Genomic DNA, 26,292 nt, shown 5'->3' with positions numbered 1-26,292 from the left:
AGGTCTTAGTGAAATAGCCCCATTGTACCTAAAGAATAACCCTGTAGACTGAAGGAAAAAAACACAAATAATCCGTCTTGGCCTCTGGTGCAATCCCGTTGTGTCGATACTTAATCTGCACAGTGAACCGGTCTGAAGTAGCCGGCTACATGGAGCTTGTGGGGAGCAGGGCTCTGGCGACAGCTTCTTTAATTGGGCTACCTTGTCATTTGATCATGGTAGCCTGGGGTTTAAGAAGGAAGAACCAGGGATCAGGAGACGTGAATTTCAATCCTGGGTACACTAGTCATCTGTGTGTGCTTGAGTAAGTCAGTTCACCTTTGTGGGCCTCAGAGATTCTGACATTTCACATAAAGCCACCAGAGAGGTTGCTTTCTTAAATTCCCTTCCTGGCCGTAAAGTTTTGTGATTGCAAATGTTCCTTTAGACTGTAGATTGGCTTGGGCCCCTCAGTTAACCCCAATTGTGCCCCCCTGTGAGTCTTGTCTCCCCTGTGTCCAGAAAGGCCCAGGTGGCAGATCTCTGTGCCTCAGGCCTCACATGTGTTGTGTGTGTGTTTTCCTGGAAGCCGCATATAGGACACTCATTGACGGGGAGCCCGTGGTCTGGAGCTAGTAGTGAGACGGTAAACATCATGAAACAAGCAGCCCTTTCAGGCTCTCAGCCTTGGCAGGATAGTACGAAAAATAATTCTTGGGAAGCTGGGGCCTGGTGGCAGCTGCTTCTCCTCAGCCTGCCTGCCAGGCCCTACCGGAGCTTGGATAGCTGGGGCTCCCTGCTGGGCGTGCGGCAGCCTGTGCTGGTAGTTTTCCACTCTGGGAAACTGGAAAGTGAATTGGCTTCTCTGTCCAGGAGATTGGTGGGTAGTGGAAGCATCAGGAAACCACTAAGACAACTCAGCAGGCAAAATACTTATTTGCTGCAGGGGCTCTTGCTTCCCTTGGTATTCCCTACTTTTTCATGCTTCTTTACATTTTAGAATGTAAGGAAGACAGATGGGTGGGCTCTGATGAACACAGAAGTGGACTTGGGGGGAAATGAGGGGACCTGACATTTAGGACATGCACCAACTTGGCAGTTCTGCGTCTTCACTATTGGCTGGGATCCCTTCCACAGAAGGAGTGTACCCAAAATAGGCATATTCAATGGGAAAACCACACTGGTACTGCTGAGAAGTGCCACGTTGATTGCCCTGGGCTTCTCCTGGTTCCAAAGATCCAGTAGGATGAGAAAGGCCATCCAAGATCAACTTGTCCATTTTCCTGGGCCCTTTCTCTGAGGCCTCTGGGCGTACAGATTTACCGAGAAACTTTGCCTATTTTCCTAATGTGACTATTGCTGGTTTACTTGTTCTTATCTCTGAATTCCCTATCATCATCTTTATATTGCTTTGTCCCAATTTCTAGACCTCCAGTCTAACTTTCATTGTCTGAAGAAGGTTTGTAATACTTGTAGCCTTCCCTGCCTTTTCGTCTACTTATTTATTTGCCAAATGTGCGTTAAGCACATAATGGGTGCTGTGTGCTGGCAGGTGCTGAGGGGGAAAAGGAAGAACCTGACGTGATTATTGTTCTCAAAATTGCTTACAGTTTCAGTGAAGAGGTAAACAAGCCCAGGTGAAATAGAAGTTCTATGATGAAGGTTGTTACTTAAAAGAGCCCCACCCCCACTACCTTTATCCTCATTCCATGTTCTGGTATTTTCCATAGCTTTATCACACTACTTGAATAGTGATAGCCAGTAACAGCTATTGTCAAATAGACAAAGTGTGTCTATCTGATTATTGAAAATCTCTTGTCTTTTGTCCATCTCCCCTACTGGAATGTAAGATCCATGAGATAAGTTATTTTATCTGTCTTGTTTACTAGTATATCTTCAGAACAGTACCTGACACACAGCAGAGACTTATTTATTAAATGAATATATGAACATTCATTAAAGAAATACATTTGTTAACTAAATACGTGAAGGGAAAGATAGATTGCAATACGGCATGTGATGACTCAGACTTAAAAGGAAGCCTCATATATCTGCTACCTGGTAAAACATCATTAGTCAAGGTTAACTTTGACTAAATTCCCGGGACTTTGTTTTTAAACCCTGTAATAATGCACAACAGAAAACTCTTTTATCACTTTTCAACAGACATTTATTGAACACTCAGTTAATGCCAGACACCCTACTAGAAATTGGAGATACAACAGAGAGAAGGATAGACATGATCCTTGCTCTCATAACACATACTGTTTAGTGGGAAGACCAAAATTAAATAAATCATTATTTATATTACAAGTGTGAAAAGTGCTATAGAGGAAAACTAGTGTGTTAGAAGAGTATATTACAGAGATTCCTAATTGGGGTGGGGTGGGGGTGTGGCTGGGAGGAATTCCCCAGGGGAGTGACAGGCTGAGAGCTGGAGGATGAGCTGGTGGGTGAAGGAGAGAGGACCAGCATCCCTGGTAAAGGGAGCATCACGTACAGAGACCGTGAGGCTGGGAGGTGCTTCGTGCATTTAGGAATGGAAATAAGGCCAGTGTGCTGGGATATGGAGAGCGAAGATCGGAGCAGGGATGGGGGTGGGCAGAGATGAGGCCAAAGAGTAGACTGAGGCCTGATCATGCAGACCTCATAGGTCACATTTTCTTAAGAAGAGTGGAAAACTGTTAGAAAGTTCATGTCAGAATAAAGTTTTAGGAAGCTCACTTAGAAGGACAGTAGAGGACTGAGGAAGAAGAGCTAGAAGACATTACAGTGGTCCAGATGGGAGGGGTTGGGGGTTGGGTCCTGCATGGGAGGAGTGGAGAAGGAGAGAAATAGCTGAACTTAAGAAGTTTGTAGGACGTAGAATTTGTAGGACTCGCTAAAGGACTGGATGATTCTCAAAGGCCAAGTTTACTTCTCACCCTTTAACTGCCTCCCAGGAAGAAAAACATATCACCTACCATTCCTGAACCCTTCCTCTCCAAGAATTCTGTATTGTTCTCCAGGCAGAAGTTGACTCAGGGAGAGCCCTTCCGATTTTCATCAGTGCCGTTGCCACACTGCTGTCTGCACCCAGTTGGCTTAACACCCTCTGCATGATGGAAGGGCTGGGTGGATGAGGAGGAGAGGACGCTGATGCGTTTAACATGCTCTTTGTGCAGAGAACTGAAGCCTCACTTCCCTCCCCCCACCCCAGTTGCTCTAGTTCTCAAGCTTGCATCACCTAGAGGGCTGGTTAAAACATTGTTTGCTGCCTCCTCCCCCTACCAGAGTTTCTGATTCAATAGATCAACCTGAGGCTGAGAATTTGCGTTACTAATAAGTTCCCAGGTGATGCTGCTGCTACTGCTGCTGGAAGCACACTTTGAGGACCACAGCTCTAACACAGTGACAGCACTCACAGTAAGGAGATCCAAGAGCCTTCTGGAAAGGAACTGACACTCCTTTGATACCACATAGCAGAGTATCCTATGTGGATCTGCCCCCATCCTCCCACCTCTGCACTTTATATCTCTTTTACTCCATTTTTCTCATCTGTTAAGTGGGGAAAGTTACTGGATGGATTCAGTTAGGATACAAAATACAGAGGATTTCTAAGCCCAGGATACATAATCCAGCTGAAATGTGTCTAGAGGCAGCTGCAGCAGCAGCAACAGCTCTATTACAACTTCTTGGTTGGTGTTCCCAGAATGAGCCGTGCCTTGGTGGGGAAGTCATTTGCAACAATATCATGATTCACCCTGTGTGACCCTCATTCTTCATTTCTGGTTTACTTTGGATGTTCCAAGAAGCAGAGGTTCTCATTGCATCCACGGCCCAGTGTCTAGAGGCGCATGATAGCTGGGAATGAAAACCCAGTGGGACTGGGAATGCGGATTTCTCTGACTTCCCAGCATGGCCCCAGAGAATCATCATATGTCCAGGCTGGAAGGGACCCAGGAGTGGTGGTTCTCAAGCCTGGCCATGCAGCAGGCTTGAGACTGGGGACTTTAGAAATATGTAGGTTTTTGGGCTCAGCTTCAGATATACCAAAGCAAAACCTCTAAGAAGGGGCTCACAAATATATATTTTAAAACTTCTCCAGGCAGTTCTAGAGCAGTTGGCCCATGGACTGGTTTTTGGGAACCACTGCCTTAAAGAATGACTAATTGCACTTCCTCGCTTTCCACAGGAGGAGACTGAGAACCAAAGAGGGTCAGGAGCTTGCTCAGATCCCGCCTGGCATAAGTGGTAGAGCCAGGAGCGGATCTGAAGTCTTGATTCTCAGAGATCGTGTAGCTCAGTGGGATCACAGGCTTTCGAGTCAGATTCTAAGATGAGTTAGTATTTACTCAATGAATGCCTTTGTGCAGTTAAAACTCCCAATGCAGAATGTGTGATCAATGGGAAACATGAAATATTGAGTGAGGAAATACTTATCATAGTGCCTAACACTTGATAAATTCTTCCAAATGGATGCCGTTATTACTGTCTTTCATCGAATTTAAGAAACTGCCAACTCTACGACGCATCATTACTTGATGTGCCTCTAGGAAGAAAACACTGTTGCCAGTGAAACTATGACACTGTTTACTTGTTAAGTGCATCCAGATTTCAGAGAAGTTATTATAATACGTGAAAAATGGGAACTATGATATTCTTCTCTTTCCTCAACCCTGTGAAGATTCTTATATTACTGAATTAAATACTTAGCACTAAATGCAAATTCCTGAAGAAGAAAATACTTAGTGTGTTTGAGGAACAGCAGGGAGGCCAGTGTGGCTGATGGAGACAGTGGGGTGGGGACAAGGTGCAAGACAGCTAGGGGACAGGTTATGCAGGTCCCTGGAGGAATAACTGGAATTTTATTAGGAGTGAGATGGGAAGTTACTGAAGGGCGGAAGGGTTTCTAGCAGAAGAGTTTTGTGATCTGACTTACATGTTAAAAGATGCATGGGGAAAAGCGGACAGAGGCAGAGCAGTTGGGAGATGGTTGTATTATTTCTGGTGATGGAAGACAGTGAACTGGCTTACGATGGTAGCAAAACGTGTGGGAAGAAGTGGGTGGGATATAGGGATGTTTTTAGGGTAATCACCACGATTTCCTATCAGCTGATGAATTAGATATGGGGTACTAAAGGTGTCAAGGATGGTCCCAGACTTTTGGCTTGAGTCCTTGGAAAAGGAAAGTTGGCTGAAATGGAAAAGACTGGGAGATGAGGTTTGGAGGGAGTCTGCATTGTATTCAACATTATTCCTACTCCATCTGTATCTGTCTCCAAAGTTTGTCTCCTTTTTTCAATAAATATTTTGAGCCCCTATTCTCTCCCCAAATGGGAACTAAAAATGAAAAATATAGTGCCTTTCCCCTACCTCAAAGTTTGACATCTGTAGGGGAGATAGGACATCACACAAATAATTATATTACAAAGCAGCATGTATCTAATGCCACAGGAGAGAGATTAAAAAATGTCAGAAATCAAGGAAAGAGACAATCATTGGAATTGGTACTGTTTTCTCTCAAAAATGCTTGCTGTTAGTACAGGTTCATTACATTGCAAAAAGAGAATGCTGGCATAACTTTAATTAGTCTTTCCACTTTGGGTAAACTGCCTCCTTGCTGCACCCCAAACAGCCTCCGCAATGAGCATGCTCTGCTCTCAGGCTTACCTTTGCAATTCTTGTTTCCTTTGCATAAAGCATCGTCCCCTCTGAGAGCCACCTGGTTTGCTGTCTCTCCCTTCACTCCGCTCTCTGCTCAAAGTCACCATCTCAGAGGCACCTTCCTTGATCTTTTTACATAAAAGAGCACCTATTCCTTTTCCACATTTGATTTTTCTTCACAGTACTTGCCATCTTCTCTTATATATTTATTTTCTTGTTGCCTGTTTCTGCACACTGGAATGAATACTGTTTGACGAAAGGTATTCTGTCTGTTTTCTTTACTGCCATATTCCCACAGTGCTCAATAAATTGTTGAAGGAACGAATTAATAGATAGGAATTAAAATAAACTGTGGTTTGGAAAGCAATGGTGGAGTTGGAGACAGGACTGGACTCTGAACAAAGCTTTAGTTTCAGAACAGGATGTGCTGGAGAGCAGCTCTTGCTAATCTGCAGCACTTCTCCGGCAGCCTGGCATCTCGGAAGGCACAGCTTGCAGCGGGGCACTCTTGGTTAAAGCAGAGGGGACATTCTGGTGTATTGTGACAAACTGGATTGGGATACAAATACGATCTGGGTCAAATCCCTACTGCTTAATAATAGCTGTGGGCCTTTGGCTGTTGTCCTCATACAGGTTGCGGATCCCTTATTCCAAATGCTTGGGACCAGAAGTGTTTTGGATTTCAGAGGTTTTTGGATTTTGGAATATTTGCGTTATGTATATGCTTACCCAGCTGAGCATCCAAGATCGGAAAATCTGAAATCTGAAATGCTCCAATGAGCATTTCCTTTGAGCATCATGTCGGTGCTCAAGAAGTTTTGGATGTTTGGATCATTTTTGATTTTGGACTTTCAGATTTGGGGTGCAAACCTGCACGTATTTTGAGAATAATAGTGTGTGCCCTGCCTGGCATGCAAGGCTATTGTAAGGGTGAGAAAAAAGTTAAGCAATGGAATGGCCCTTTGCAACTTGTTAAGAACTCTATTTTTAGGGTCAAGATGGCAGTTGGGAGCACTGTGTGACATGGATTATAGCCACAGGAGCCAGGAGTGCCTGCCTTACACAGCCAGGCCTCCTCCCCAGGAGGTCCCTGAGGGAGATACACACACAGGGGACAGTGACAAAGAGAAAGCAAAGTTCTATGTTATTAGCAGCTGGGCTTGGGTCCCAAATGCCAAAGCAAGTGCTCTGGTAAACTGAACTGGGGCACGTAGCCCAGATTAAAGGTCTCCGGAGGCCTCTCCTTGCTCATCAAGTCACTGGTGCCAAGGATTAAAACACTTAGCATGCTTAGTAATGTGTAGGATCGACATTGAGGAGCGGTCAGAGCAGGCCCTTGAGAGAGCCATTTTCTGTGTGTGATTTTTAAAATGCACATCGACCTCACCCGTTAATAATGCTGGCTCCGTTGGCATCCCATATTAGCATTTCCTCATCCTTACTCTTCCCTTCAATTTCACTTCTCAGAGAATGGAATTTGAGAAATTGTTGCTTCATTCCAAAAGAGTTCAGGTTTGCCCTTAAGATTTGAGCATAGGGATTATCTGTGAAACACATCACCTCGGATGGAGAAATTATACTTTTGGTAAGAATAGGCAAAATGATACTAGCTTCCCGTGTTCGTTTCTTGAGTAAAATCTGACCTGGAAAATGTAGTAGATAGTGAACATAGAAGTGTTCTAGTTGGGCGTATGGTCATGTTTCTTGCCAAAGCTGCCTGCATCTGATTTTGCTTAACCACGGTTTCTGGAAATATCAGCTAGTCCTGGGCCCAGAACCATCCTTCCCTTTCCTGGGGTCAGATAAGAATCTGGGAGCTTTACTTGGTATGACACAGGCAGAAGGTCCCTCTTGCCTTCAGTTCATCATGGCTGCAGTATATGTCTTCATTCTCTGAGCCCATTATGTTCCTTAAGGACAGCAGTTCTGCTGCGTCTGTGCCAAGCCTGGGCATTACGTTGCTCACATGAAATCTGTTCCCCTGATGTTCACCACCTCTCCAGAGCACTTCCAGGAAATGGGGCTTGGTACTTAATTAGTACTGTAATTTGCCTACCTGTGTCCCCTTCCAAGCCTAGGGAAGTCACACCCTTCTCCTTGCCACCTCTACTCCACCCTACCATCCCTTAATGAGTCAGGCTGTCTAGGAAGCTCTTTGTCTTCTAGCAGTTTCTTATTTCTGTCCTGTAAACATAAATCTTTTGTGGGGTGAAGAATCATGACGGCCTGGCTACCTGCCTTGGAAAGGAGAGTGTAAATATACAAATCAAAATCTCAATGCATTATTTTGCTCCAGAGATGACTATTTTAAAAATAGTTTTATTGAAATATAATTGACATACAATAAGCTACACACATTAAAAATGTGCAACTTGATCAGTTTTGATATATGTATAAACCCGTGAAATCATCACCATTGTCAGGATGATGAGCATATCCATCACTGCTAAATATTTCTTTGTGTCCCTTTGTAATTCCTCTGGCCACTCCTCCCTCCCCTGGGAAACCACTGATCTGCTTGCTGTCACTATAGATTGACTTGTTTGCATTTTCTAGAGTTATATATAAATAGAAGCATAAGATATGCAGTCTTTTTGTCTGACTTCTTTCACTCAGCATAATTGTTTTAAAATTTATCCATATTGTAGCATGCATCAAAAACTCATTCCTTTTTGTTACTGAATAGCAGGGCTGGGTGTAGGGTAAGGCAAGTGAAATGAGTAGGATGCAAAATGTAATCAGTTCTTTATTATTATTGTTGTTATTATTACCAGAACACTTAATGTGAGACCTGCAGTCTTAACAAATTTTTAAGCGTAATATATGGTATTGTTAATTATAGGCACAGTGTTGTACAGCAGATCTCTAGAACTTACTCATCTTGTATGACTGGAATTTATATCCTTCGAACAGGAACTCCCCATTTCTCCCTCCTCCCAGTACCTGGCAACTATCCTTCTACTTTCTATTTCTATGAATTTGGCTATTTTAGATACCTCGTATAAATGGAATTACGCAGTATTTGTCTGTTCATGACTGGCTTATTTCACTTAGCATAATATCCTCCAGGATCATCTATGTTGTTGCAATGGTAGAATTTCCTTCTGTTGTAATACTGAGTAATATTCCATTGTATGTGTATCCCACATGTTCTTTATCTATTCATCTGCCCATGGACATTTGGGTTGTTCCTATGTCTCGGTTCTTGGGAATCGTGCTGCAGTGAACATAGGAATGGAGACATTGCTTTGAGATCCTGATGTAGATTCTTTTGGGTCTAAACCCAGAAGTGGGATTTCTGGATCATATGGTAGTTCTATTTTTAACATTTTGAAGAACTCCCATACTGCTTTCCAGAGCAGCTGCATCATTTGACATTCCCACCAACAGTGTACAAGAGTTCCAGTTTCTCTACATTCTCACTGACATTTGCTATCTTTTGTTTTTGTTGATAGCAGCCATCCTGACAGGTGTGAGGTGCTATCTCATTGTGGTTTGATTTGCATTTCTCTAACGATGACTGATGTTGAGCATCTTTTCATGTAACTGTTGGCCATTTTTATGTCTTCTTTGAAGAAATGTCTATTCAAGTTCTTTGCCTATTTTTAAATCAGGTTATCTTTTTTCCCTACTGAGTCGTATGAGTTCCTTATATATTTTGGATATTAACCCCTTATCAAATATATGGTTTGCAAATATTTTTTCCCATTTCTGAGGTTGTCTTTTCACTTTGTTCATTGTTTCCTCTGTTATGCAGAAGTTTTTTAGTTTAATGTAGTTCCACCTATTGTTGTTTGTGCTATTGGTGTCATATCCAAGAAGTAACTTGCCTAGACCAATGCTGTTAAGATTTTCCCCTATGTTTTCTTCCAGGAGTTTTATAGTTTTAGGCTTTATGTTTAAATCTTTAATTTATTTTGAGTGAATTTTGTGTATGATGTGTGATAAGAGTCTAATTTTATTCTTTCATATGTGGCTATCCAGTTTTCCCAGCACCATTTGTTGACAAGACTACTATTTACCCATTGCGTGTTTTTGGAACTCTTGACGAAGATCAGTTGACCTTACATGTGTGAGTCATTTCTGGGCTCTCTAGTCTGTTCCATTGGTCTATATGTCTGTTTTTATTCAAATACCACACTGTTTAAAGTGGCTTTGTAATATATTTTAATCTGGAAGTGTGATATGTCCAACTTTGTTCTTCTTTTCAAAATTGCTTTGGCTATTTGGGGATTTTTGTGATTTCGTATGAATTTTAAAATTGTTTTTAAATTTCTGTAACAAATGGCATTGGGATTTTGAAATGCAATCAGTTCTGAATTGGTTTCACTTTTGTTTTCTTCTCACAATGGATTCTATTTTCTTGCTTCTTTACATATCTGGTCATTTTTTATTGCATGGGACATACGTATACTAAATTTTTTTTTGTTGTTTATCTGAAATTAAAATTTAACTAGGTATAGTGAATTCTATCTGACAGCTCAATGGCCTGAGAAGTCTAGCCCCCTTGGCCTCTCTGGACATTTATCTTTGTCTCCTTATCTCAGGAAATTCTCCAGGCTCTGCCAGAGTTCTCATTTACAGTGCTGTAGCCTAGACACATTCTCATGGCAGTAAGCTGGTGCAACTGTAGGGCTCATCTTTGTTTCCTGACTCTCAGAGGTTGCTGTCCTTTGTTGTCTGATGTTCATCTTAAAACCTAAATTTTTATATATTTTGTCCTTTTTGGTTGTTTAACACAGGGGGGCAAATCTGGTCCCTGTAACTCTGTCTTTGGTTGAAAATGGAAGTCTATACTCAGAAGTTATTATTTTTAGCCAGAACATGGTGCTAATCGGGGCCAAAATAGTATGTTCATCATACTATAACTCTCATACAGGAGAGTTTATTGGCTTACTTTGTAGTTTCATGTAATTAGCTACCTAACAAAATAATTCTATGGATCATAAGGGTACCTGGTGATTGCAAAGATGACTCATTACTATTGGGAAATTGATTAGAAGTGCACATCTGCTAATAAGAGAATGGGGATGGGCCACTGGGGTTATACCAAACACCAAGCATAAATCAGCGTACTACATTATATCACATTACTTGTTAGAGTTTGGACAAAAAGACAGGTTTGGCTCAGGGTCCGGTCTTGGAGGCCCCAATTGTATTTGGAGTGAGGGCCAGGAAGACAAGTCTGGTGCAATCAGGGCGGTCAAACTGGGGTCATAGAGGGACTTAGGAAGATTTAAATTCTCTTATTCTCTGTTCAATAATCAGTGATATGCTTCCTAGGGGCTCTGGAAATCAAAGTAAAACCATGTGCTCTCTTTTCTCTTTGGTTTCTCCTGGTCCAGCTATATGCCGCTATCCTCTGGGCATGTCAGGAGGCCACATTCCAGATGAGGACATCACAGCTTCCAGTCAGTGGTCAGAGTCTACAGCTGCCAAGTATGGAAGGTGAGGATGGCCGCTTCAAGAAAGCCTGAGTTCTGGGTTGGACAGATTTCCTAGACACAGAGCCCTGGCACAGAGGGGTGGTACTGGCAGGAGCTGGTGAGAGTGCAGGGAGGACATCAAGTGGGCCTGCCCTGCTCTGTATGTTTTCAGGGAGAGCATTCAGGGTTTGACCACATGTGCTGGTCTTGCAACCCCATTCCAACCACAGAGGCCCCAGAGCCACACCACACACAGCGAATGGGTTCATTGATATGCAGTGGATGTGCTTTAGCTGACTTCTCACCACGAGCTGCTTTAGGAGGTGGGCCAAAATGGCAGCTATGGGAAGGGGCAGGTTATGTAGGAGGCTGGGAGTTAATGTCCGTGCCTCTTCTCAGTGGATGTCTGTGAAACCTCACTCACTGTAAAGCACTGATGGTTGGTGGGGTTGGAAAGGAGCAACAGAGGTGTGGGTAGCATCTGGGAGAAAAGGGAGCATTCCAGGGAGAGGGAAAGTGGTAAGAGGTTCTCAGAATAAACCTTATAATGATTTCACAATTTTGCTCAGTGGTAGCCTGGGCCTGGAGGTAATAAAATGAAACCAGATTATTTACTACTCCCCTGAGTTGCTCTTACCCTTGCCCTCACCTCACCCTTCCGTGGCTGCTTGCTGGGCTGCTGTGCCCATCCTGCCTCGCTGGAGAGCCTACCCTTCTTCCCTCCCCACTCCCACTGCTGGAGATCCAAGCAAGAAGTGGCTAGCTTTGTTAAGCTGAGTCTGAAAGTGGGAGGGGATGTGAAATGACTCCAAAGGGGAACAGAGGGTAAGAAGGATTTTCTTTCCCTTAAGGTCTCGAAATCAGGATGGGAAATAAAGGTGACATGTGATCTGAAGGCCTCCATCTCGCTGGTGGTGACTGTCTCTTTGAGTTTCATGGTTCTCTGGGGAGAGGGACCTGACCACAAATGGGCACTGTGGTGGCAGTCAGACCTGTGGGGAAAACCCAAAAAGTTTATCTGGGTTGGGCTCCCAGCCTGCTCTCTCCCCACAGTACCAGGCAGCTGCTTGCTGTGAACTGGTAAACAACTCTGTGGTTTCATGGTTTCTCCCTCTCTCCCCAACCCTCACCTCTCAAGGCTGGACTCAGAAGAAGGGGATGGAGCCTGGTGCCCTGAGATTCCAGTGGAACCCGATGACCTGAAGGAATTTCTGCAGATTGACTTGCACACCCTACATTTTATAACTCTGGTGGGGACCCAGGGGCGCCATGCAGGGGGTCATGGCATTGAGTTTGCCCCTATGTACAAGATCAATTACAGTCGGGATGGCACTCGCTGGATCTCTTGGCGGAACCGGCATGGGAAACAGGTAGAAAGAAGAAACGTCCAGACCCTGGGATGTCCGAGAACGTATTTTGACTTAGGCTAGAAGAGGAAGAGTACAAGTTGTCTGTATAGATTGGTGTGTCCACAGACCCGGCATGCCCTTGTCAATGTGCAGCCCGGGGTGAGGGAGGGTGGGAAGGGGGCACAGAGAGGATTATCAAGGCTGCTGGGAAAGCTGAGTGGATACTTTCTGCTCCTTGAATTAAAAGGAGAGGGTCCATTAAAAGGGTGATGAAGGGTGAAGAAAAGTGAGGAGGATGATTTAATACCATCTCTTCACTTTCTCTCCTCTCTCCTCAGGTGCTGGATGGAAACAGTAACCCCTATGACATTTTCCTAAAGGACTTGGAACCACCCATCGTGGCCAGATTTGTCCGGTTCATTCCAGTCACTGACCACTCCATGAATGTATGCATGAGGGTGGAGCTTTATGGCTGTGTCTGGCTAGGTAGGTCTATAGCATGGGAAGCTTAAAGACCTTATTAAAAACCGCAATTCCTGGAACATAAAGACAATCAAATCAGAAAGGGATGGGATTAGTTGCCTCTGGAATGAAGTGATTCCCTCTTGGGTAGAGCAGAGAAAGGAGCATTGCTCATTAACCCATGGCTTGATGCCCCACACCTGGAATAATGCATTTAGAGTCACTCTGCTGACTGCCACTGAGTAATGCTCCCCACTAGTGCTCCCTATGTGCTCAGATTGAGTCCTGGTGGACATGCTGTGCAAGTTTGCTCCCTTGAAACTTCACATAGCACCCATTGGTCTGAGCAGCAGGCACCTTTTCCCCAAAGGCACTGACACAACTGTGTTTCCTTTGGCAGATGGCTTGGTGTCTTATAATGCTCCTGCTGGGCAGCAGTTTGTACTCCCTGGAGGCTCCATCATTTATCTGAATGATTCTGTCTACGATGGAGCTGTTGGGTACAGGTAAATTCTGAGAAACTTTGATTATCAGAATGGGAAAATGGCCATTAAGAAAGAATAAGATTTTATCATGGCTTGGGAGCAATAATCAATCAATCAACTAACTAGTATTTATTTAGTCCTTGTCCTAGGCATTTTGAGATAACTTAGATGAAGGGGCATACATGATCTTTATTTCCAAGGAAATTAAAGCCTAGTTTGGGAAGAAAAGGTAATTACACAGAAAACAACAATAAATTACACAAAGCAAAGGCTAAGGGTATAGCTCTAAGTATGGTAGCCATATTTTTGACCCTTTAAGCAGGGCATATGGTCTGACACAAATATTGGTCTACTTATGGAAAGGTAGGGCCAGAGAATTGAAGTAATAAGTATAATAAATTGGGCAGGTCAAGAAGTTTAGGAAGAATGGACTCCATAAATATAAAAGCTTTAGAAATTGTGAAAAGAGGGAGACTGTTAAGGCTTATGATAGACAAGGAAAGTTTCCAGGATGAGATGAAGACTGGAGCGGAGGAAGGTAGGTAAAAGAGAGCAGAGGGAAGGAAGCAGAGCTGAGGACAGGGATGGCCTGTCTCTAGCAGAAGCTGGAGCTGAGAACAGCAGAACAGACCAGTGAATAGGCCTGGCATAGATCAATGGAGGGCAGTGGCGGAGAAGTACCATCAGATATAGGAGGAATTTAAGGTTGGATGAAAGATGGTCCTACCTATCCCACTTCACTATTATTCGTCTAGCCCACTCCAATAGTTTTCTCTCCTAGCCTGGTCTTTATCTGCAAAGATTGACCCTGGGAGAATGGTCAGACCATAGTAAAGTCCAGACCAGATGATGGAAGTTGATAGTGGTTAAGAGAGGAAGACATTATCAGGAGGGAGAGTGTGGAATTGCAGCCTTCCATTGGCTTAGGTGTGGAGAATAAAACGTTACACTCCGCTGCTATCCCCTGGATGAAGGCCTGAGTCATCCAGTCTTCTGCTCCTAGTCATTTCCTTTCCATCTCTTTAGTCACGGTTCTTCCCCATTTGCTTAAACTCTCTTGGCATTCTTTCACTCAGCCACACCCCAGCAGGCAGAGATTAATTGAATTCCATTTAGTTTAATAAATCTTTGTTAACTGCTGCTGCAAGGAATTTGGCTAGGCGTGGTAGACGTTCAAAGATAATGAAGGCATTGATTTTACCTTTGAGGAGCTCACAATTTGGAATGCAGTTAAAACAGGGTATACATTACTACCACACAAGGATAGCAGTAGGAGATAGCCTATGTTTGCTCTGGAGTCAGAGGAAATAGAAAACTGCAGCAGGAAAGCACAAGTTCGGGAGTGAAAACACCTGGATTCATGTAATAAAAGTTACTTCTGTTTGCTATGAGGCTTAAGGGATTGAAAATGTATAAGAAAAGTATTTTGTAAAGGTAAAATACTATACACATGTAAGTTATTACCTGATTAGAGGATCAGTAAAGACATGAGAGAATAGATGAAATCTGAATTGAGCCCCAAAGAATGGGTAGAACTTTCACAGGTAGAGGATGTTGAAATGAAATTTTTAGGCAGAGGGAATAGCACGAGGAAAAAACGCACCATGTCTGTAAAGTTTAGGGGAATGTCTGGGAAAAATTAACAGTTTAGTTAACCACAGTCCATATTTATGTAGCAAAGAAGTAGATGAGAAACATAACAAGGAAGATTATGCCATATTTTGGAGGAACTTGAAATCAAGGCCGGGAGGAACAAGAAGAGGAGGAGAAGGGAGAGCAGTTGTTCATGAACATTATCATTGACATAAGGAGTCATTGAAGATTTTGAAAGCTAGGACAGGATATGATTGGAGCTGTACTTCAGACAGATTAATCAAGCAGTATGGAAAGGTTAGATTTGAGTGGAATGAGGAGGTAATAAGGGATATTTTTTAATTCCAAATTTTGTCGGGTGAAAAGAATTAATGACCAAGGCCATAATTATGATTGTGGGAATGGGAATGAGGATAAGTTAGGGGATATTTGCCATCTGATTGGATGTAGGAGTCAAGACGGTAGTAAGGTGAGAAAGTGAGTCAGATGCAGCCTGACTGTCTAAGTGACTGAAACAGTGGGGATGCCATTTATTCATTCAGCAATTAGATTTCGAGTCTTTACTGTGTACCAGGTACTTTAGCAGGGGATGGTGATGGATTTAGTTTAGGATATAAGCTGAAGGGGCCAACAGGACATTGAAATACAGAAACAAGGAAAGTAGCTGGAAATATGGCTCCGGACTCCAGAGGAAAGATAAAAAATAATTTCAGAAATTTAGACACAATGGGCTTCTACTTAATAATCAAGGTAATAAAATATCTGGTTGAGCTGGCTGAGTGATGAGATCCAAGCTACCTAAGTCAGGGTCTCAGGAAATAGGTAGTCATAGTAGCAAAAGTGACTTCGTTAATTAAACGATTTCAAGAGTAATATATACTTGTGGTATTAATAGTAATTCTCATAATTCTGAAGTATATAAAGTAAGCATGGAAAGTTTCCTTTCTTTTCCCTTCTCCACTTGATTTAATATTAACCAAGGAAAAATTGAACAAGCATTCATTTTAATTTGTATTGCTTTTCATAAGACTTTCATGGCATTTATTTTTCTGTGGATAATAGGAAATATATTTTTTGCAAGTAAACTTATGTTCTCCTAGCCTTCTGATGTGTAGAGAGAAGAAAAAGATGGCAAAACCTTGGAAGGGAGATCCAGGCTCTGGTCACTGTGGATAAGGCCAGTCAAATTTTATAATTTGCCCAACATTTTTCAATGAATACATATATTTAAAAATGTATCTGTCAGGCTGGCATGATTACTCTTAGTCTTTTTTTGCAATTCATAAATTTTATCTGTCATTAATTTGGCTGTAAACCTCAAAGGTTACATCTATTATTGCTTGAGAGTGAATATCCCAATCTCTTCATCTGGGAGACCCCTGACATGTCTCCCTGAGCTTGAGATGCAGAGCTTGAGGAGAGAGACGTTCCACATGGTGAGTTTTTCCTCTGTCCCTGCACAAAAAGAAGAAAGGAGGCCTGTTTATGTCCTTCAAATAGTCAAATTAACATAAATATACTTACATCCCATTCACAAGTCAGGCTTCTGGCAAACTCAGTCATTCAGAACACAGCCTCGCACTCAGAAGTAAAAAAAAACAAAAAAAACCAGAAAAAACCCACCAAGTTAGAACACAAAACTAAATCCAATACCTGAGACTCTCATGAAATATATACATTTTACTTCATGGTCTAGTATTCTATAAATTTAATTAAAATCACATATAAATTAGATTTAAATTTTGGGATTACATCCCCCCCCCCAGTTTGATATCAAATTCAGTTGTTGGAGCTATGGGTAGAAGAGTGTGTGACTGGTTTATCTGAAATTGATTCACTGAACAGTGACAACATGCAGTCAAGAGGGGTCCGAAAAATTTTCAACAAGCTCTGAGAACGTTTGTTTGGTGATGGGGCAAGTGCTACTATTTACTGTAGAATTCATTTTATGCATTTATTCATTCCTTTATTTATTCAATGAATTAATTCATCAAAGGCATTTGATAATATCGAGTCATTATATTAGGACTTATATTCAGTATATAAGAATAGGTACAGAACAATAGATTATAGAAAGCTTTTCATAGGAAATAAGATATTGTTTAAAAGTTTTGCTACTAAAAGGGTAAGCATCAAGTATTTTGTAAAATTTATTTATATGAAATTCTTAGTTCTCCAATAATGCAAGATAAGTGAGTCAATACTATAATATACATTTGATTATTTATAATCCTTTAATTCTGAGATAATAAGCTCTTATAAAATCTAAGATAAAAATCTCTTATAAGAAGATGCTAGGTAAAAGCTCTTGCACGAGTGTGTGATTAACTGAGGTTCCTCTCTCCTTTTTCTCCTCCTCTCCTGGCCTGAGCAGCATGACTGAGGGGCTAGGCCAGTTGACAGATGGAGTGTCTGGCCTGGACGATTTCACCCAGACTCATGAATACCATGTGTGGCCCGGCTACGACTACGTGGGCTGGCGGAACGAGAGTGCCACCAATGGCTACATCGAGATCATGTTTGAATTTGACCGCATCAGGAATTTCACTACCATGAAGGTCAGTGGAAGCAGGTGTGGTGGAACTTTTCCAAGGCGCTCAAATCATAGCATGGTAGAGAAAAGGTATGCTAGCAAGAGCCCTGATGCCAGCAAATACATCCAAATACATATTCTGCTACTAGCTAGCTACACGCATCGCACAAGTTGCTTCATCTCTAAGGGCTTGTTTTGTTTTTCCATTTGTGAATGAGATTAGAATAGGTCAGTTGGGTTATCAATTTTTTTTTTTTGTCCCAACACCAGAGCTGACATACCATTAGGCACAGTAGGCACAGTGTCCAGGGCCCACAATACTTTTAAGGCCCATGAAAATGTTTTAATTTCTTTTTAATGTCAGAAGAAAAAATATATATATAAAATATGGAGGAAGTGTCCCATTAGGCAAAAGTCATTATATGGCCCTGCCCAACACTCCCAGGGATGTGACTGTCTTATCAGTATGAGTGGCTCATTGCAAGTCTGATTCTCAATGGAAGAAGAAGTTCAACCATTCCCCACCTCAAGAGTGTGTCTTTCACCCCTCACTGCACTGAGAAATCATAATAGAAAACTCCATACTCTTCTGTGCCCAGAGTTTCTTGTTTTCTGTTACCACATGTCTCCTGTCATTTATCCATGTATGTGTCTGATTCTCTTATTAGATCTCAAGCTTCTCCAAGGTAGTGACTCAGCTTTCTGATCTCTGTATCCTAGTGCCTGGCACTTGACGTATGCTAGTTTAATAAATGTTAATGAATCAACAAACGATATCCTTGATTGCCTACTCTAACCATTCCTAGTCATAAATATCTTTACTGCCTTGGGTAGAAAGAGGAGGAGATATGTTAGACAGGAATAAGACATTGGTAAATTGTATTTTCTTAACTATAAATGGAAACTTGAAGAAGAGTCTGGGGCCAGGTAGGCCCCAGTTACTCCTGGCTGGACCAATTTCAGGATTCTAGACCTCAAGCTCAGGGTATCAGTTCTGTCTTCTTTACAATATCTCAGTGACTCCGTTCAGTCCAAGGAGTTAGCAGGGGCTGGGGTGCAGGGTTAACCCAAGTCTACTATAAGGCCTAAAATGTAAATTATTAGATTTTTTGGTGGGTGGGGGGAGGCTAAATTACACAAATCCAAAGTCTATATTAAAATACAAGCCCTTTACCTGGGGGAGAGCAAAATATTAAAAAATTAATATCTTTAGTGCAATAACACAAGTTATTTTATTGCCTTATTATCACAGGGCAGTGAGGAGGGAAGAGGTGAATTTTACTGAAGGGTGTGGTGGAGGCCAGGAGGCTTGGGAAAGGTCTAGAGGCTGGGCCTGTGATGGACCATGGTAAATGCAGACACCCGAGAAGATCTGGGGTCTGGAACTTAAGGCCTGATTTTCATTCTCTCTGCAGCAGGCCTGTGCAGGAGAGCCCAGCCTTAACGTCAGGGCGAGGACATCTCTCTTAATAAAATGGGTTTTGTAGTACCTGGCTCAATTATTTTCCTTTTCCCTTTCTTGATCTCAAGTCTTTTTCTGAGAGAAAGGAATGGAGGGGAAGAAAAGTCCATACGAAAAGTGACCAGATTGGATGCTAAACCTGAATTCTAGGCTTGTGGAAAACTAGGATGTAAGGGTGAAACAGAAAAGTCTTTTGCTGGTTGTAACAAAGAGGCCCCAGGAGCTTAAGTGGTTCGCATATAGCTCTTACTGGTTTATGAAGGAGCATGAAAGGAGTGTCATGTAAGCCCCAGGAAAGAAAGCGGGCCAGTGAATTTGAGCCCACACATGGAGTCCTGTTTATCTGTTCTTTATCCCTGTTAATAGTTGGGTGCAAAATATCAGTGGCCAAAATATTAGAGACTCTGCCTCTGTTTGCACTCAGGCCTTGTTTCAATGTTTGTTTCCTAAATTCATCCATTCTTCTATCTATCTGTGTTACTAATTTATCAACAGTATTTGGTGCTATGCAAGATTCTGGGAATAAGCAGATGTATAAGAAAAGGTCCCTACTTTGGGACAATTTGCAATTCAATGGGGAAGGTACTGTTTATTTGCAAAAGGGGGTGTGTAGGATGATGTGGGACACAGAATAAGGAAATCTGTGTTATCATTAAGGGTTCTTTGTAAATCAAAATTTGTTATTCTTTATACAAACTGGGAATCAAAAAGAAATGCATGTCTATTATATTATTCCCAGATGTTAATGTTCTAATATTTCCTGATTGGATTAATAGCTATGAGTTAAATGAACAAACATTTAAGATGAGAACAGAAGGATCAACACATGCTCAGTCTGCTAATTTATTGTCCAAGGGTGGCTCTTTGGCAGTTGTAAAACATAAGTGTGTGTAACACATTCTTCACAGGTTTTTGGGGGAGGATATCCATAGTAACAAAAATATGCTTTATGAGAAAATTTATTTGTATTTCTGAACAGTGTGTATATGTACCTGTGAGCATGTATATAAATTCACAATTATATACCTTTGGGAGAATTTCTAGTGCCACAAACAATGAAATGTATTTTAAATTCCCCATAAAGTTATACTACGTAATCAATAGACTTCGATTTTTCTAATTCCTCAGCAGCTCCTGTTCAACTAGTTTATCACAGGTTAAAATCTTTCAAAAGCACATTCTGCAATGAAAAGGTACCAGAAACTTCTAAGGAGCTTACTCATGGCCAGTCTTCTCAAGGCCAAACAAGTCTCCAGCATATTTTAATTTTTATGAGACAAATGGAAAGTAAAGAATGACTTTCAGAGCACCAGTGTCTTCCAGAGAGTACTCTTTACTTCTGAAGCAAATTACTCTTCATTTTCCTCCACCGAAGTATAGTTAGAATACACCATTACGATATGCTAATGCATTTAAAAACTGTGTTGTATTTATTAAATAAATATGTAAATCCACATGGGAATGAAATCCTATGCTATTTATTTGCATTCTAGGAGAATTCCCAAAACATCTGTGGGAGAGATTATTACCTTCCCCACAGGATACTTATCCAATGCTTTGCAGATTTCAAAACATCTGAAAAATCTATTGAAACTCTACATGGTTTTTCTTCGATTTTTTTCTTAGCCTTGTTCCATTGACTTGTGTTCAATAAACTGGAACAGTTAATTCATCCCACGGAAGATATTAACAACACATGTTTTCATCATTAAGACATTTGGAGGAAAAGCCAAATGGAAAAATTAACATGCTTTGCTCCATTTCTGTGTGGCATAGTATGTGGAAAGAGCACTAGACTAGGAGTCCAGGGTTCTAGACCCAGTTCCATTGTTGACTGACCATAGGCCAACTCAAACCTCTGATCACCAGTACCTCATTAGTAAATAGAGAGTTGGACTAGATGAATTTTACAATCTCTTGTTCCTCTAATATTCTATTTTTAGAGTATCTCTGCTTTATTTCTTTAGTCATTAAAATTCTATAATCAGTGTTGTTGCTTCTTCAGCTAAAAAAAAACTCTGAATGGTAGTCCTGTATGGACTACCCAGAAACCAGTGGAGAGGGGGGAAACAGGTAAAGAGTTACAACTCAGAGCCTAAGCAATACAGTAAAACAGAAACAGGAAATACATTCCTAGAACAACAATGATGTTTTTCCAACCTATGAAGTCTTTAAATTCAGAGGATTGTGACCATCAAAGCTCCATTTCCCACGTGGGACTGAGCCAGAGGAAATGTTACTGAACGATCACTTGAGTTGGTTACAAATATGCACATTCTGTTTTTGAGGGTTATTAAACACAGCAAGGTACTACAGGGGGACTCTGTTCCTGATGACCCTTAAAAGCCTTTGCAAATATCCTGGTAAAACGGTCATGGCATTAAGCAAGAGGATGCATGTAAATTTCCAACAGAATTTCTTTTCTCATGTCAGAAATATCTATGCAGAAGATCTGATGGCTTCATCAGGATGGCTTTACCGCAACTGAATTTAATTAAAAGAGATGATTAAGTCTGTGTCTCTGGCTGAAAAAGGCTAATACATGGCACTTGAGATCGCTATGAAGGAAAGATGAAATTGTTTTGGGTATATATTATTTCAGGTTTTTCACCTAACCCTGTTGAAAAGAAACGGACTGGCCCTGAAATGTACTTAGGAGGAAGGGGGATGGCAGTTTTCTTCTTACCTCAGTTCAGAACAGCTTGAATCTGAGTAGTCAACACTGCAGTTGAAAGGATTATAGATTAACACATTAACTGCCATGCAAAAAAGCCAGAAACTTTTCCTTGGGGCCACAGTGTTTTATTACAAAAATAGAATAAAAACTTCTACTGTTATTTAAAGGTAAACGTAAATAGAAAAACGAAATTTATTGGCTTCTATTCATTTAATCCATGTTTTTTAGAATTAAATTTTCAATATTAATTGTAACGATAAGAACATCAACAAGTAAGGTTTTATATATGCTTCACGGGGCTCTGGGGTCAAAACTAGAGTGAGTTAAATACAACTCTCATGTCAGTTAGGATGTTAAAGAGAGTTCAGTGCAAGGAAGGACCTGAGAGGATGCTGGTCCAGCCCTCATCTAACAGATAAGAAAACTGTTGTGCAGCAACATGAAATGAGGTGGCCAGAGGCAGACAGGGCATGGAGGTGACTAAAGTTGCAGCCTACGTTTTATACGGCCTGATCAACATATCACTGCTGCTGTGAAGTTCCTAGAAGGGAAAACGCAGAAGACTGTAGAACGCCAACTGTTCACCAAGGGTGGTGGCTTAGAGAAACAGGCAAGTCTGGAATCTTGCTGAATTGGCTGGCACTGTGTCCCCATGCAACTCAGCAGTGCCAATCCGTCACTCACATCCCTCTTCCTCTGCCAGGTCCACTGCAACAACATGTTTGCCAAAGGCGTGAAGATCTTTAAGGAGGTACAGTGCTACTTCCGCTCTGACGCCAACGAGTGGGAGCCTAATGCTGTTTCCTTCCCCCTTGTCCTGGATGACGTCAACCCAAGTGCTCGGTTTGTCACGGTGCCCCTTCACCACCGAATGGCCAGTGCCATCAAGTGCCAATACCACTTTGCTGACACCTGGATGATGTTCAGTGAGATCACCTTCCAATCAGGTGGGGAACTCAGGGTCCCTTGGGGAAGTGGGAGCAGTGTGATGAAGGAGGAAGGCCCATGCCCAGAACTTCTCATTGGCAGGTCTCCGAGAGATGCAGGGTTGTACAGGTGGCTTCTCATTGGTGGAGAGAAGGAATCCTTTGCGTGACTAGTTTCAGTTGTGGAGGGATGGGGATGAGAATAGAAGTGAACAAAGTATTTACTTGAGTCTTGAATAGTAAAACATTTTTAAAAGGAGAGTACAATGTGTTAAAAACTTTATATAAATTAAGGCAGTTAACACATGTGCTGTTAAGGGGAAGCACATGTAAGCATTATTAAAATACTTAAATGAAGATGTCTAAATATACACAAAAGTAAAGAGAACAATAAGCCTCCAGCCATCACTCAGCCTTACTAACCATTAATATTTTGCCATACTTGTTTCATCTATTCCTTTCTTTTTTGCTGTAGTATTTTAAAGCAAATCTGAGATATTATTTGATTTCATGACTAAAATTTTCAGAATGTGTCTAAGAAAATAGCATCATTTTTGTAAGCATGATACCATTATAACATCTAATGACACTTATTATTAAATAATTCCTTAATATCGCCCAATAGCCTGTCCATATTCAAGTATCCCTGATTGTCTAATAATGACTTACTACAGTTAGCTTGATCCAAATAAGGCCCTTTCAGTATATTCCTTTGTTCTATCTCCTCAATATCTCTTTTAATCCAAAACAGCTCCTTCCTTTGTTTTTAAAATTTAATTCTGGTTTAGCTGACTTCTTTCTATGGTTTCATATTACTCAGGCTTTTGTCCTCTGTCATTGCTGCTGACTGGAGGTTACATCTGTAGGTTAAATTGACTCAAGTTCAATATTTATTTTTGTCAAGAATTCTTCATAGATAGTGTTGTATACTTTATGTTGAACCTCTTCATGGGGACGTCACCTTGGATCCTTTCACTTTTAGTGACACTACGATGGATTTCTGGTTTTAGGAAAGTTCCAAATGTTTTCCATGAACTTTTACCTCAGGCTTTACCTTCCATTGACAATCATTTTTTGAATCGTTTATTTTCTTAGGGGTTGCTAAATGGTGGTTTTCTAATTCTTTTATTTCTCCTTCTGTCTTGGCTGAATTTCATCTGAATAGAAGAACTATTCTTCATGCACTTGCTTACTCTGAAATGCAGTTCACGTGAGAAGAGCCAATGGAAGGCTCTTGACTAACTTTTTCCCTTTAACTATCAATTTTACATGACAATTTTTTCCCTTTTCATGACTAACTTTTTCCCTTTAATTATCAATTTTCAGAGTAACGAACTGATGCCTTGATGCCCTAGCAACCTTCAATGATGTCTAATGAGTTTTGTTTTTTACGCTTGGTGGGGTTTTTGGTATCATTATGCACTCAATGCTTTTTACGAATTCAATGTTCTATTGCAGTTATTCTTCTTTTTGATACTCAAGTTGTCCTATCTTTGACCAGAGTCTGCATCTTTAGGCTGCCTCTTTGTTCTTTGGATCTGACCAGATGAGCCTTTGGTAACTTTCTTGTTTTCTGAAAGAAAAAGATGTTCCAAGCTAATCCTGGGCATTTACTGCCCCAGACGTGGAATCAACCATTTCTTGAAGAAATCTTGATTTCTTTTAGTGGGAAATGGTATTTAGATACCACAAATTGGGCAACAGGAATGCTCATTGTTATTAGATTGTCATTGTTTCTTGGATTTTTCAATGGAAAATGCAAAGAAATGTGTATACTTAAAAAGGAAAAAAAAATCATGAGTTTACATTGTTACTTCTAATTCAAATGAAAGATAATAAGGTTTTTACTTAAATTTGATTTCATACTTGGATCTCTTTTTTTAATGCTAAATATCACCTTCTCTAACAATGTTAACAGCATTTGCTTCATCACACTGTTAAAAATAACAATACTGATATTATTAGTAGTAACGTAACTATTGAATGAGCTTTAAGATTTCTTTTCAATTCTCTTTTCTTTGTCCTGAGAATACATCCTACTAAGAATGTGCAATTAAAATATTATGTTCTAATATCAGTTGGAATAACAGTAGGATAATTCTTTTCTCTGTGTATATCAAACAACATGATGAACATTTAGGTTCATTTTATTCAGTTTTTTTCCCCAAATTTTAGGGATTCATTTTAAGGTCTAAACACTATTTGTGATTGAAAAACAAAGCAGAAAATAGTGATTGAGTTTACTAGCGCCAGATACTATATCAAATCTTTAAAAGTTAAAATGCAATTTATATGAAGTTTTTGACACATTGCACTCTCATTTTTAAAAATTCCTTACCATGCAAGAAGAGTCAAGTAAATATTCTATTCATTTCCATTCTCATCACTACCTTCCAAAATCAAAACTAGTCACACAAAAGATTCCTTCTATTTATACCATTAAGTTTTAGCTGGGGAGATGAGACCTATATAATGATTTTTCAAAAAAAATGTTTGAAGCAGTACCAACAATAAGTTGTCAGGAGAAAAGGAGCACTGGAGTGGGTTTGTCATGGACAGCATACAACGGGACTTGTACTGGGCCTAGAAAAAAAGTTCAGGAGTAAATAACATAAGAGAAGAGGAGAGATTGACTTAAAAATAAACAAGAAGACCCTATCCTTTCTGATTCGATGTTTAAAAGGAGAAAATTTCAGGATGGTCTGCTGATTAAGATGCACTGACAGGAAAATAGAGCATATTTTTAGAAAATCAGTTTTGATGCCTAAATGCCTTCTGTGCTAATGCTTTAAGCTAGGAGTAATTAATTTATATAAGTATATAAAGTATTTTTATGTAAGTATCTACTTTATTATTTTATATAAGTATCTAATGAGAACAGAAATCAAGATGCTCAAAGCAGTGCCACTTACACTGTGTAAACTGGAAGACAAACAGATTTCCATCTTATTATAGCTAATTATAGCTATGGACTGTGACTTTTGACTCCTCGGGTCTCTTGAGATTTAAATCTAACGTTATGACAATATTAATTTTCACTGGAGCCTGAGGACCCAATTCAGAAAGTTCATGTAGATGCCAAATACCTCCCTATTTGTGTAATAATGTTAAGAAGAAGAAAAATTAGGATTTTTGGAAGAAATGTCTCTTAGAAGGGAAATCCATATTCTAATTCTTGACCTTGATTAGACACATCAGAGGGAAAAATTAGTCACCAACATAAACTGGCAAATACAGTTTTGGGGTTTAGCCTCAGAAACTGCAACATCATAGCAAAGGGCACCCCAATGTCAATAATCTATCTCTGAAGATGAAGACTTAATTTATAAATTCAAGGGCTAGGCCAGTGAGGCATAGTGGAAACCGTTTTATAAAACAATTTCATTTCCTTGAAGGAAAGAGCACCTTAGCATTATCTGTCCCATGCTCACTTACCCACTATATCCTCTCTACATTTTGCTTACTCTAGGTTGGCTTCCTTTGCTTTATGGTAATGTATGGTCACAGACCCTGGAACCACTGTTTCTTAAACTTTTTGTACTGTGATCCCTAGTATGTAATATTAGAAGCAAAAATTTTGCAAGAAAAAAGTTGCCCTTACTATAATATATAGATGAATGATGAGATTTTAGTTTAATATATTTATAATTTTATTTTCGAAAAAGGCTGGTGGCAACCCACTAAATTGAGCTTACGATGTGCTAGGTCACCCCCTGCCTTCAGGAAAACCTCTAGCTACTTGTCTTCTCCCCAG

At 40.7% G+C, this 26,292-nt stretch overlaps 1 protein-coding gene across 1 annotated transcript in view; it reads left to right on the top strand.

The window, feature by feature from the left end:
• Positions 1 to 26,292, top strand: part of DDR2 (discoidin domain receptor tyrosine kinase 2) — a 52,660-nt gene that overhangs the window by 11,587 nt on the left and 14,781 nt on the right. The window contains exons 2-7 of the mRNA XM_012639523.1: positions 10,971 to 11,073; positions 12,190 to 12,421; positions 12,739 to 12,886; positions 13,263 to 13,368; positions 17,315 to 17,498; positions 22,316 to 22,559. Coding sequence (XP_012494977.1) covers positions 10,971 to 11,073; positions 12,190 to 12,421; positions 12,739 to 12,886; positions 13,263 to 13,368; positions 17,315 to 17,498; positions 22,316 to 22,559 — 1,017 coding nt within the window. The remainder of the gene's footprint in view (positions 1 to 10,970; positions 11,074 to 12,189; positions 12,422 to 12,738; positions 12,887 to 13,262; positions 13,369 to 17,314; positions 17,499 to 22,315; positions 22,560 to 26,292) is intronic.

Source organism: Propithecus coquereli, unplaced genomic scaffold, assembly GCF_000956105.1.
Source record: "Propithecus coquereli isolate 6110/MARCELLA unplaced genomic scaffold, Pcoq_1.0 Scaffold140, whole genome shotgun sequence".
Lineage (NCBI taxonomy): Eukaryota > Metazoa > Chordata > Mammalia > Primates > Indriidae > Propithecus > Propithecus coquereli.
Note: the sequence above shows the minus strand (reverse complement) of the source record. Positions and strands in the feature narration are given on the sequence as shown.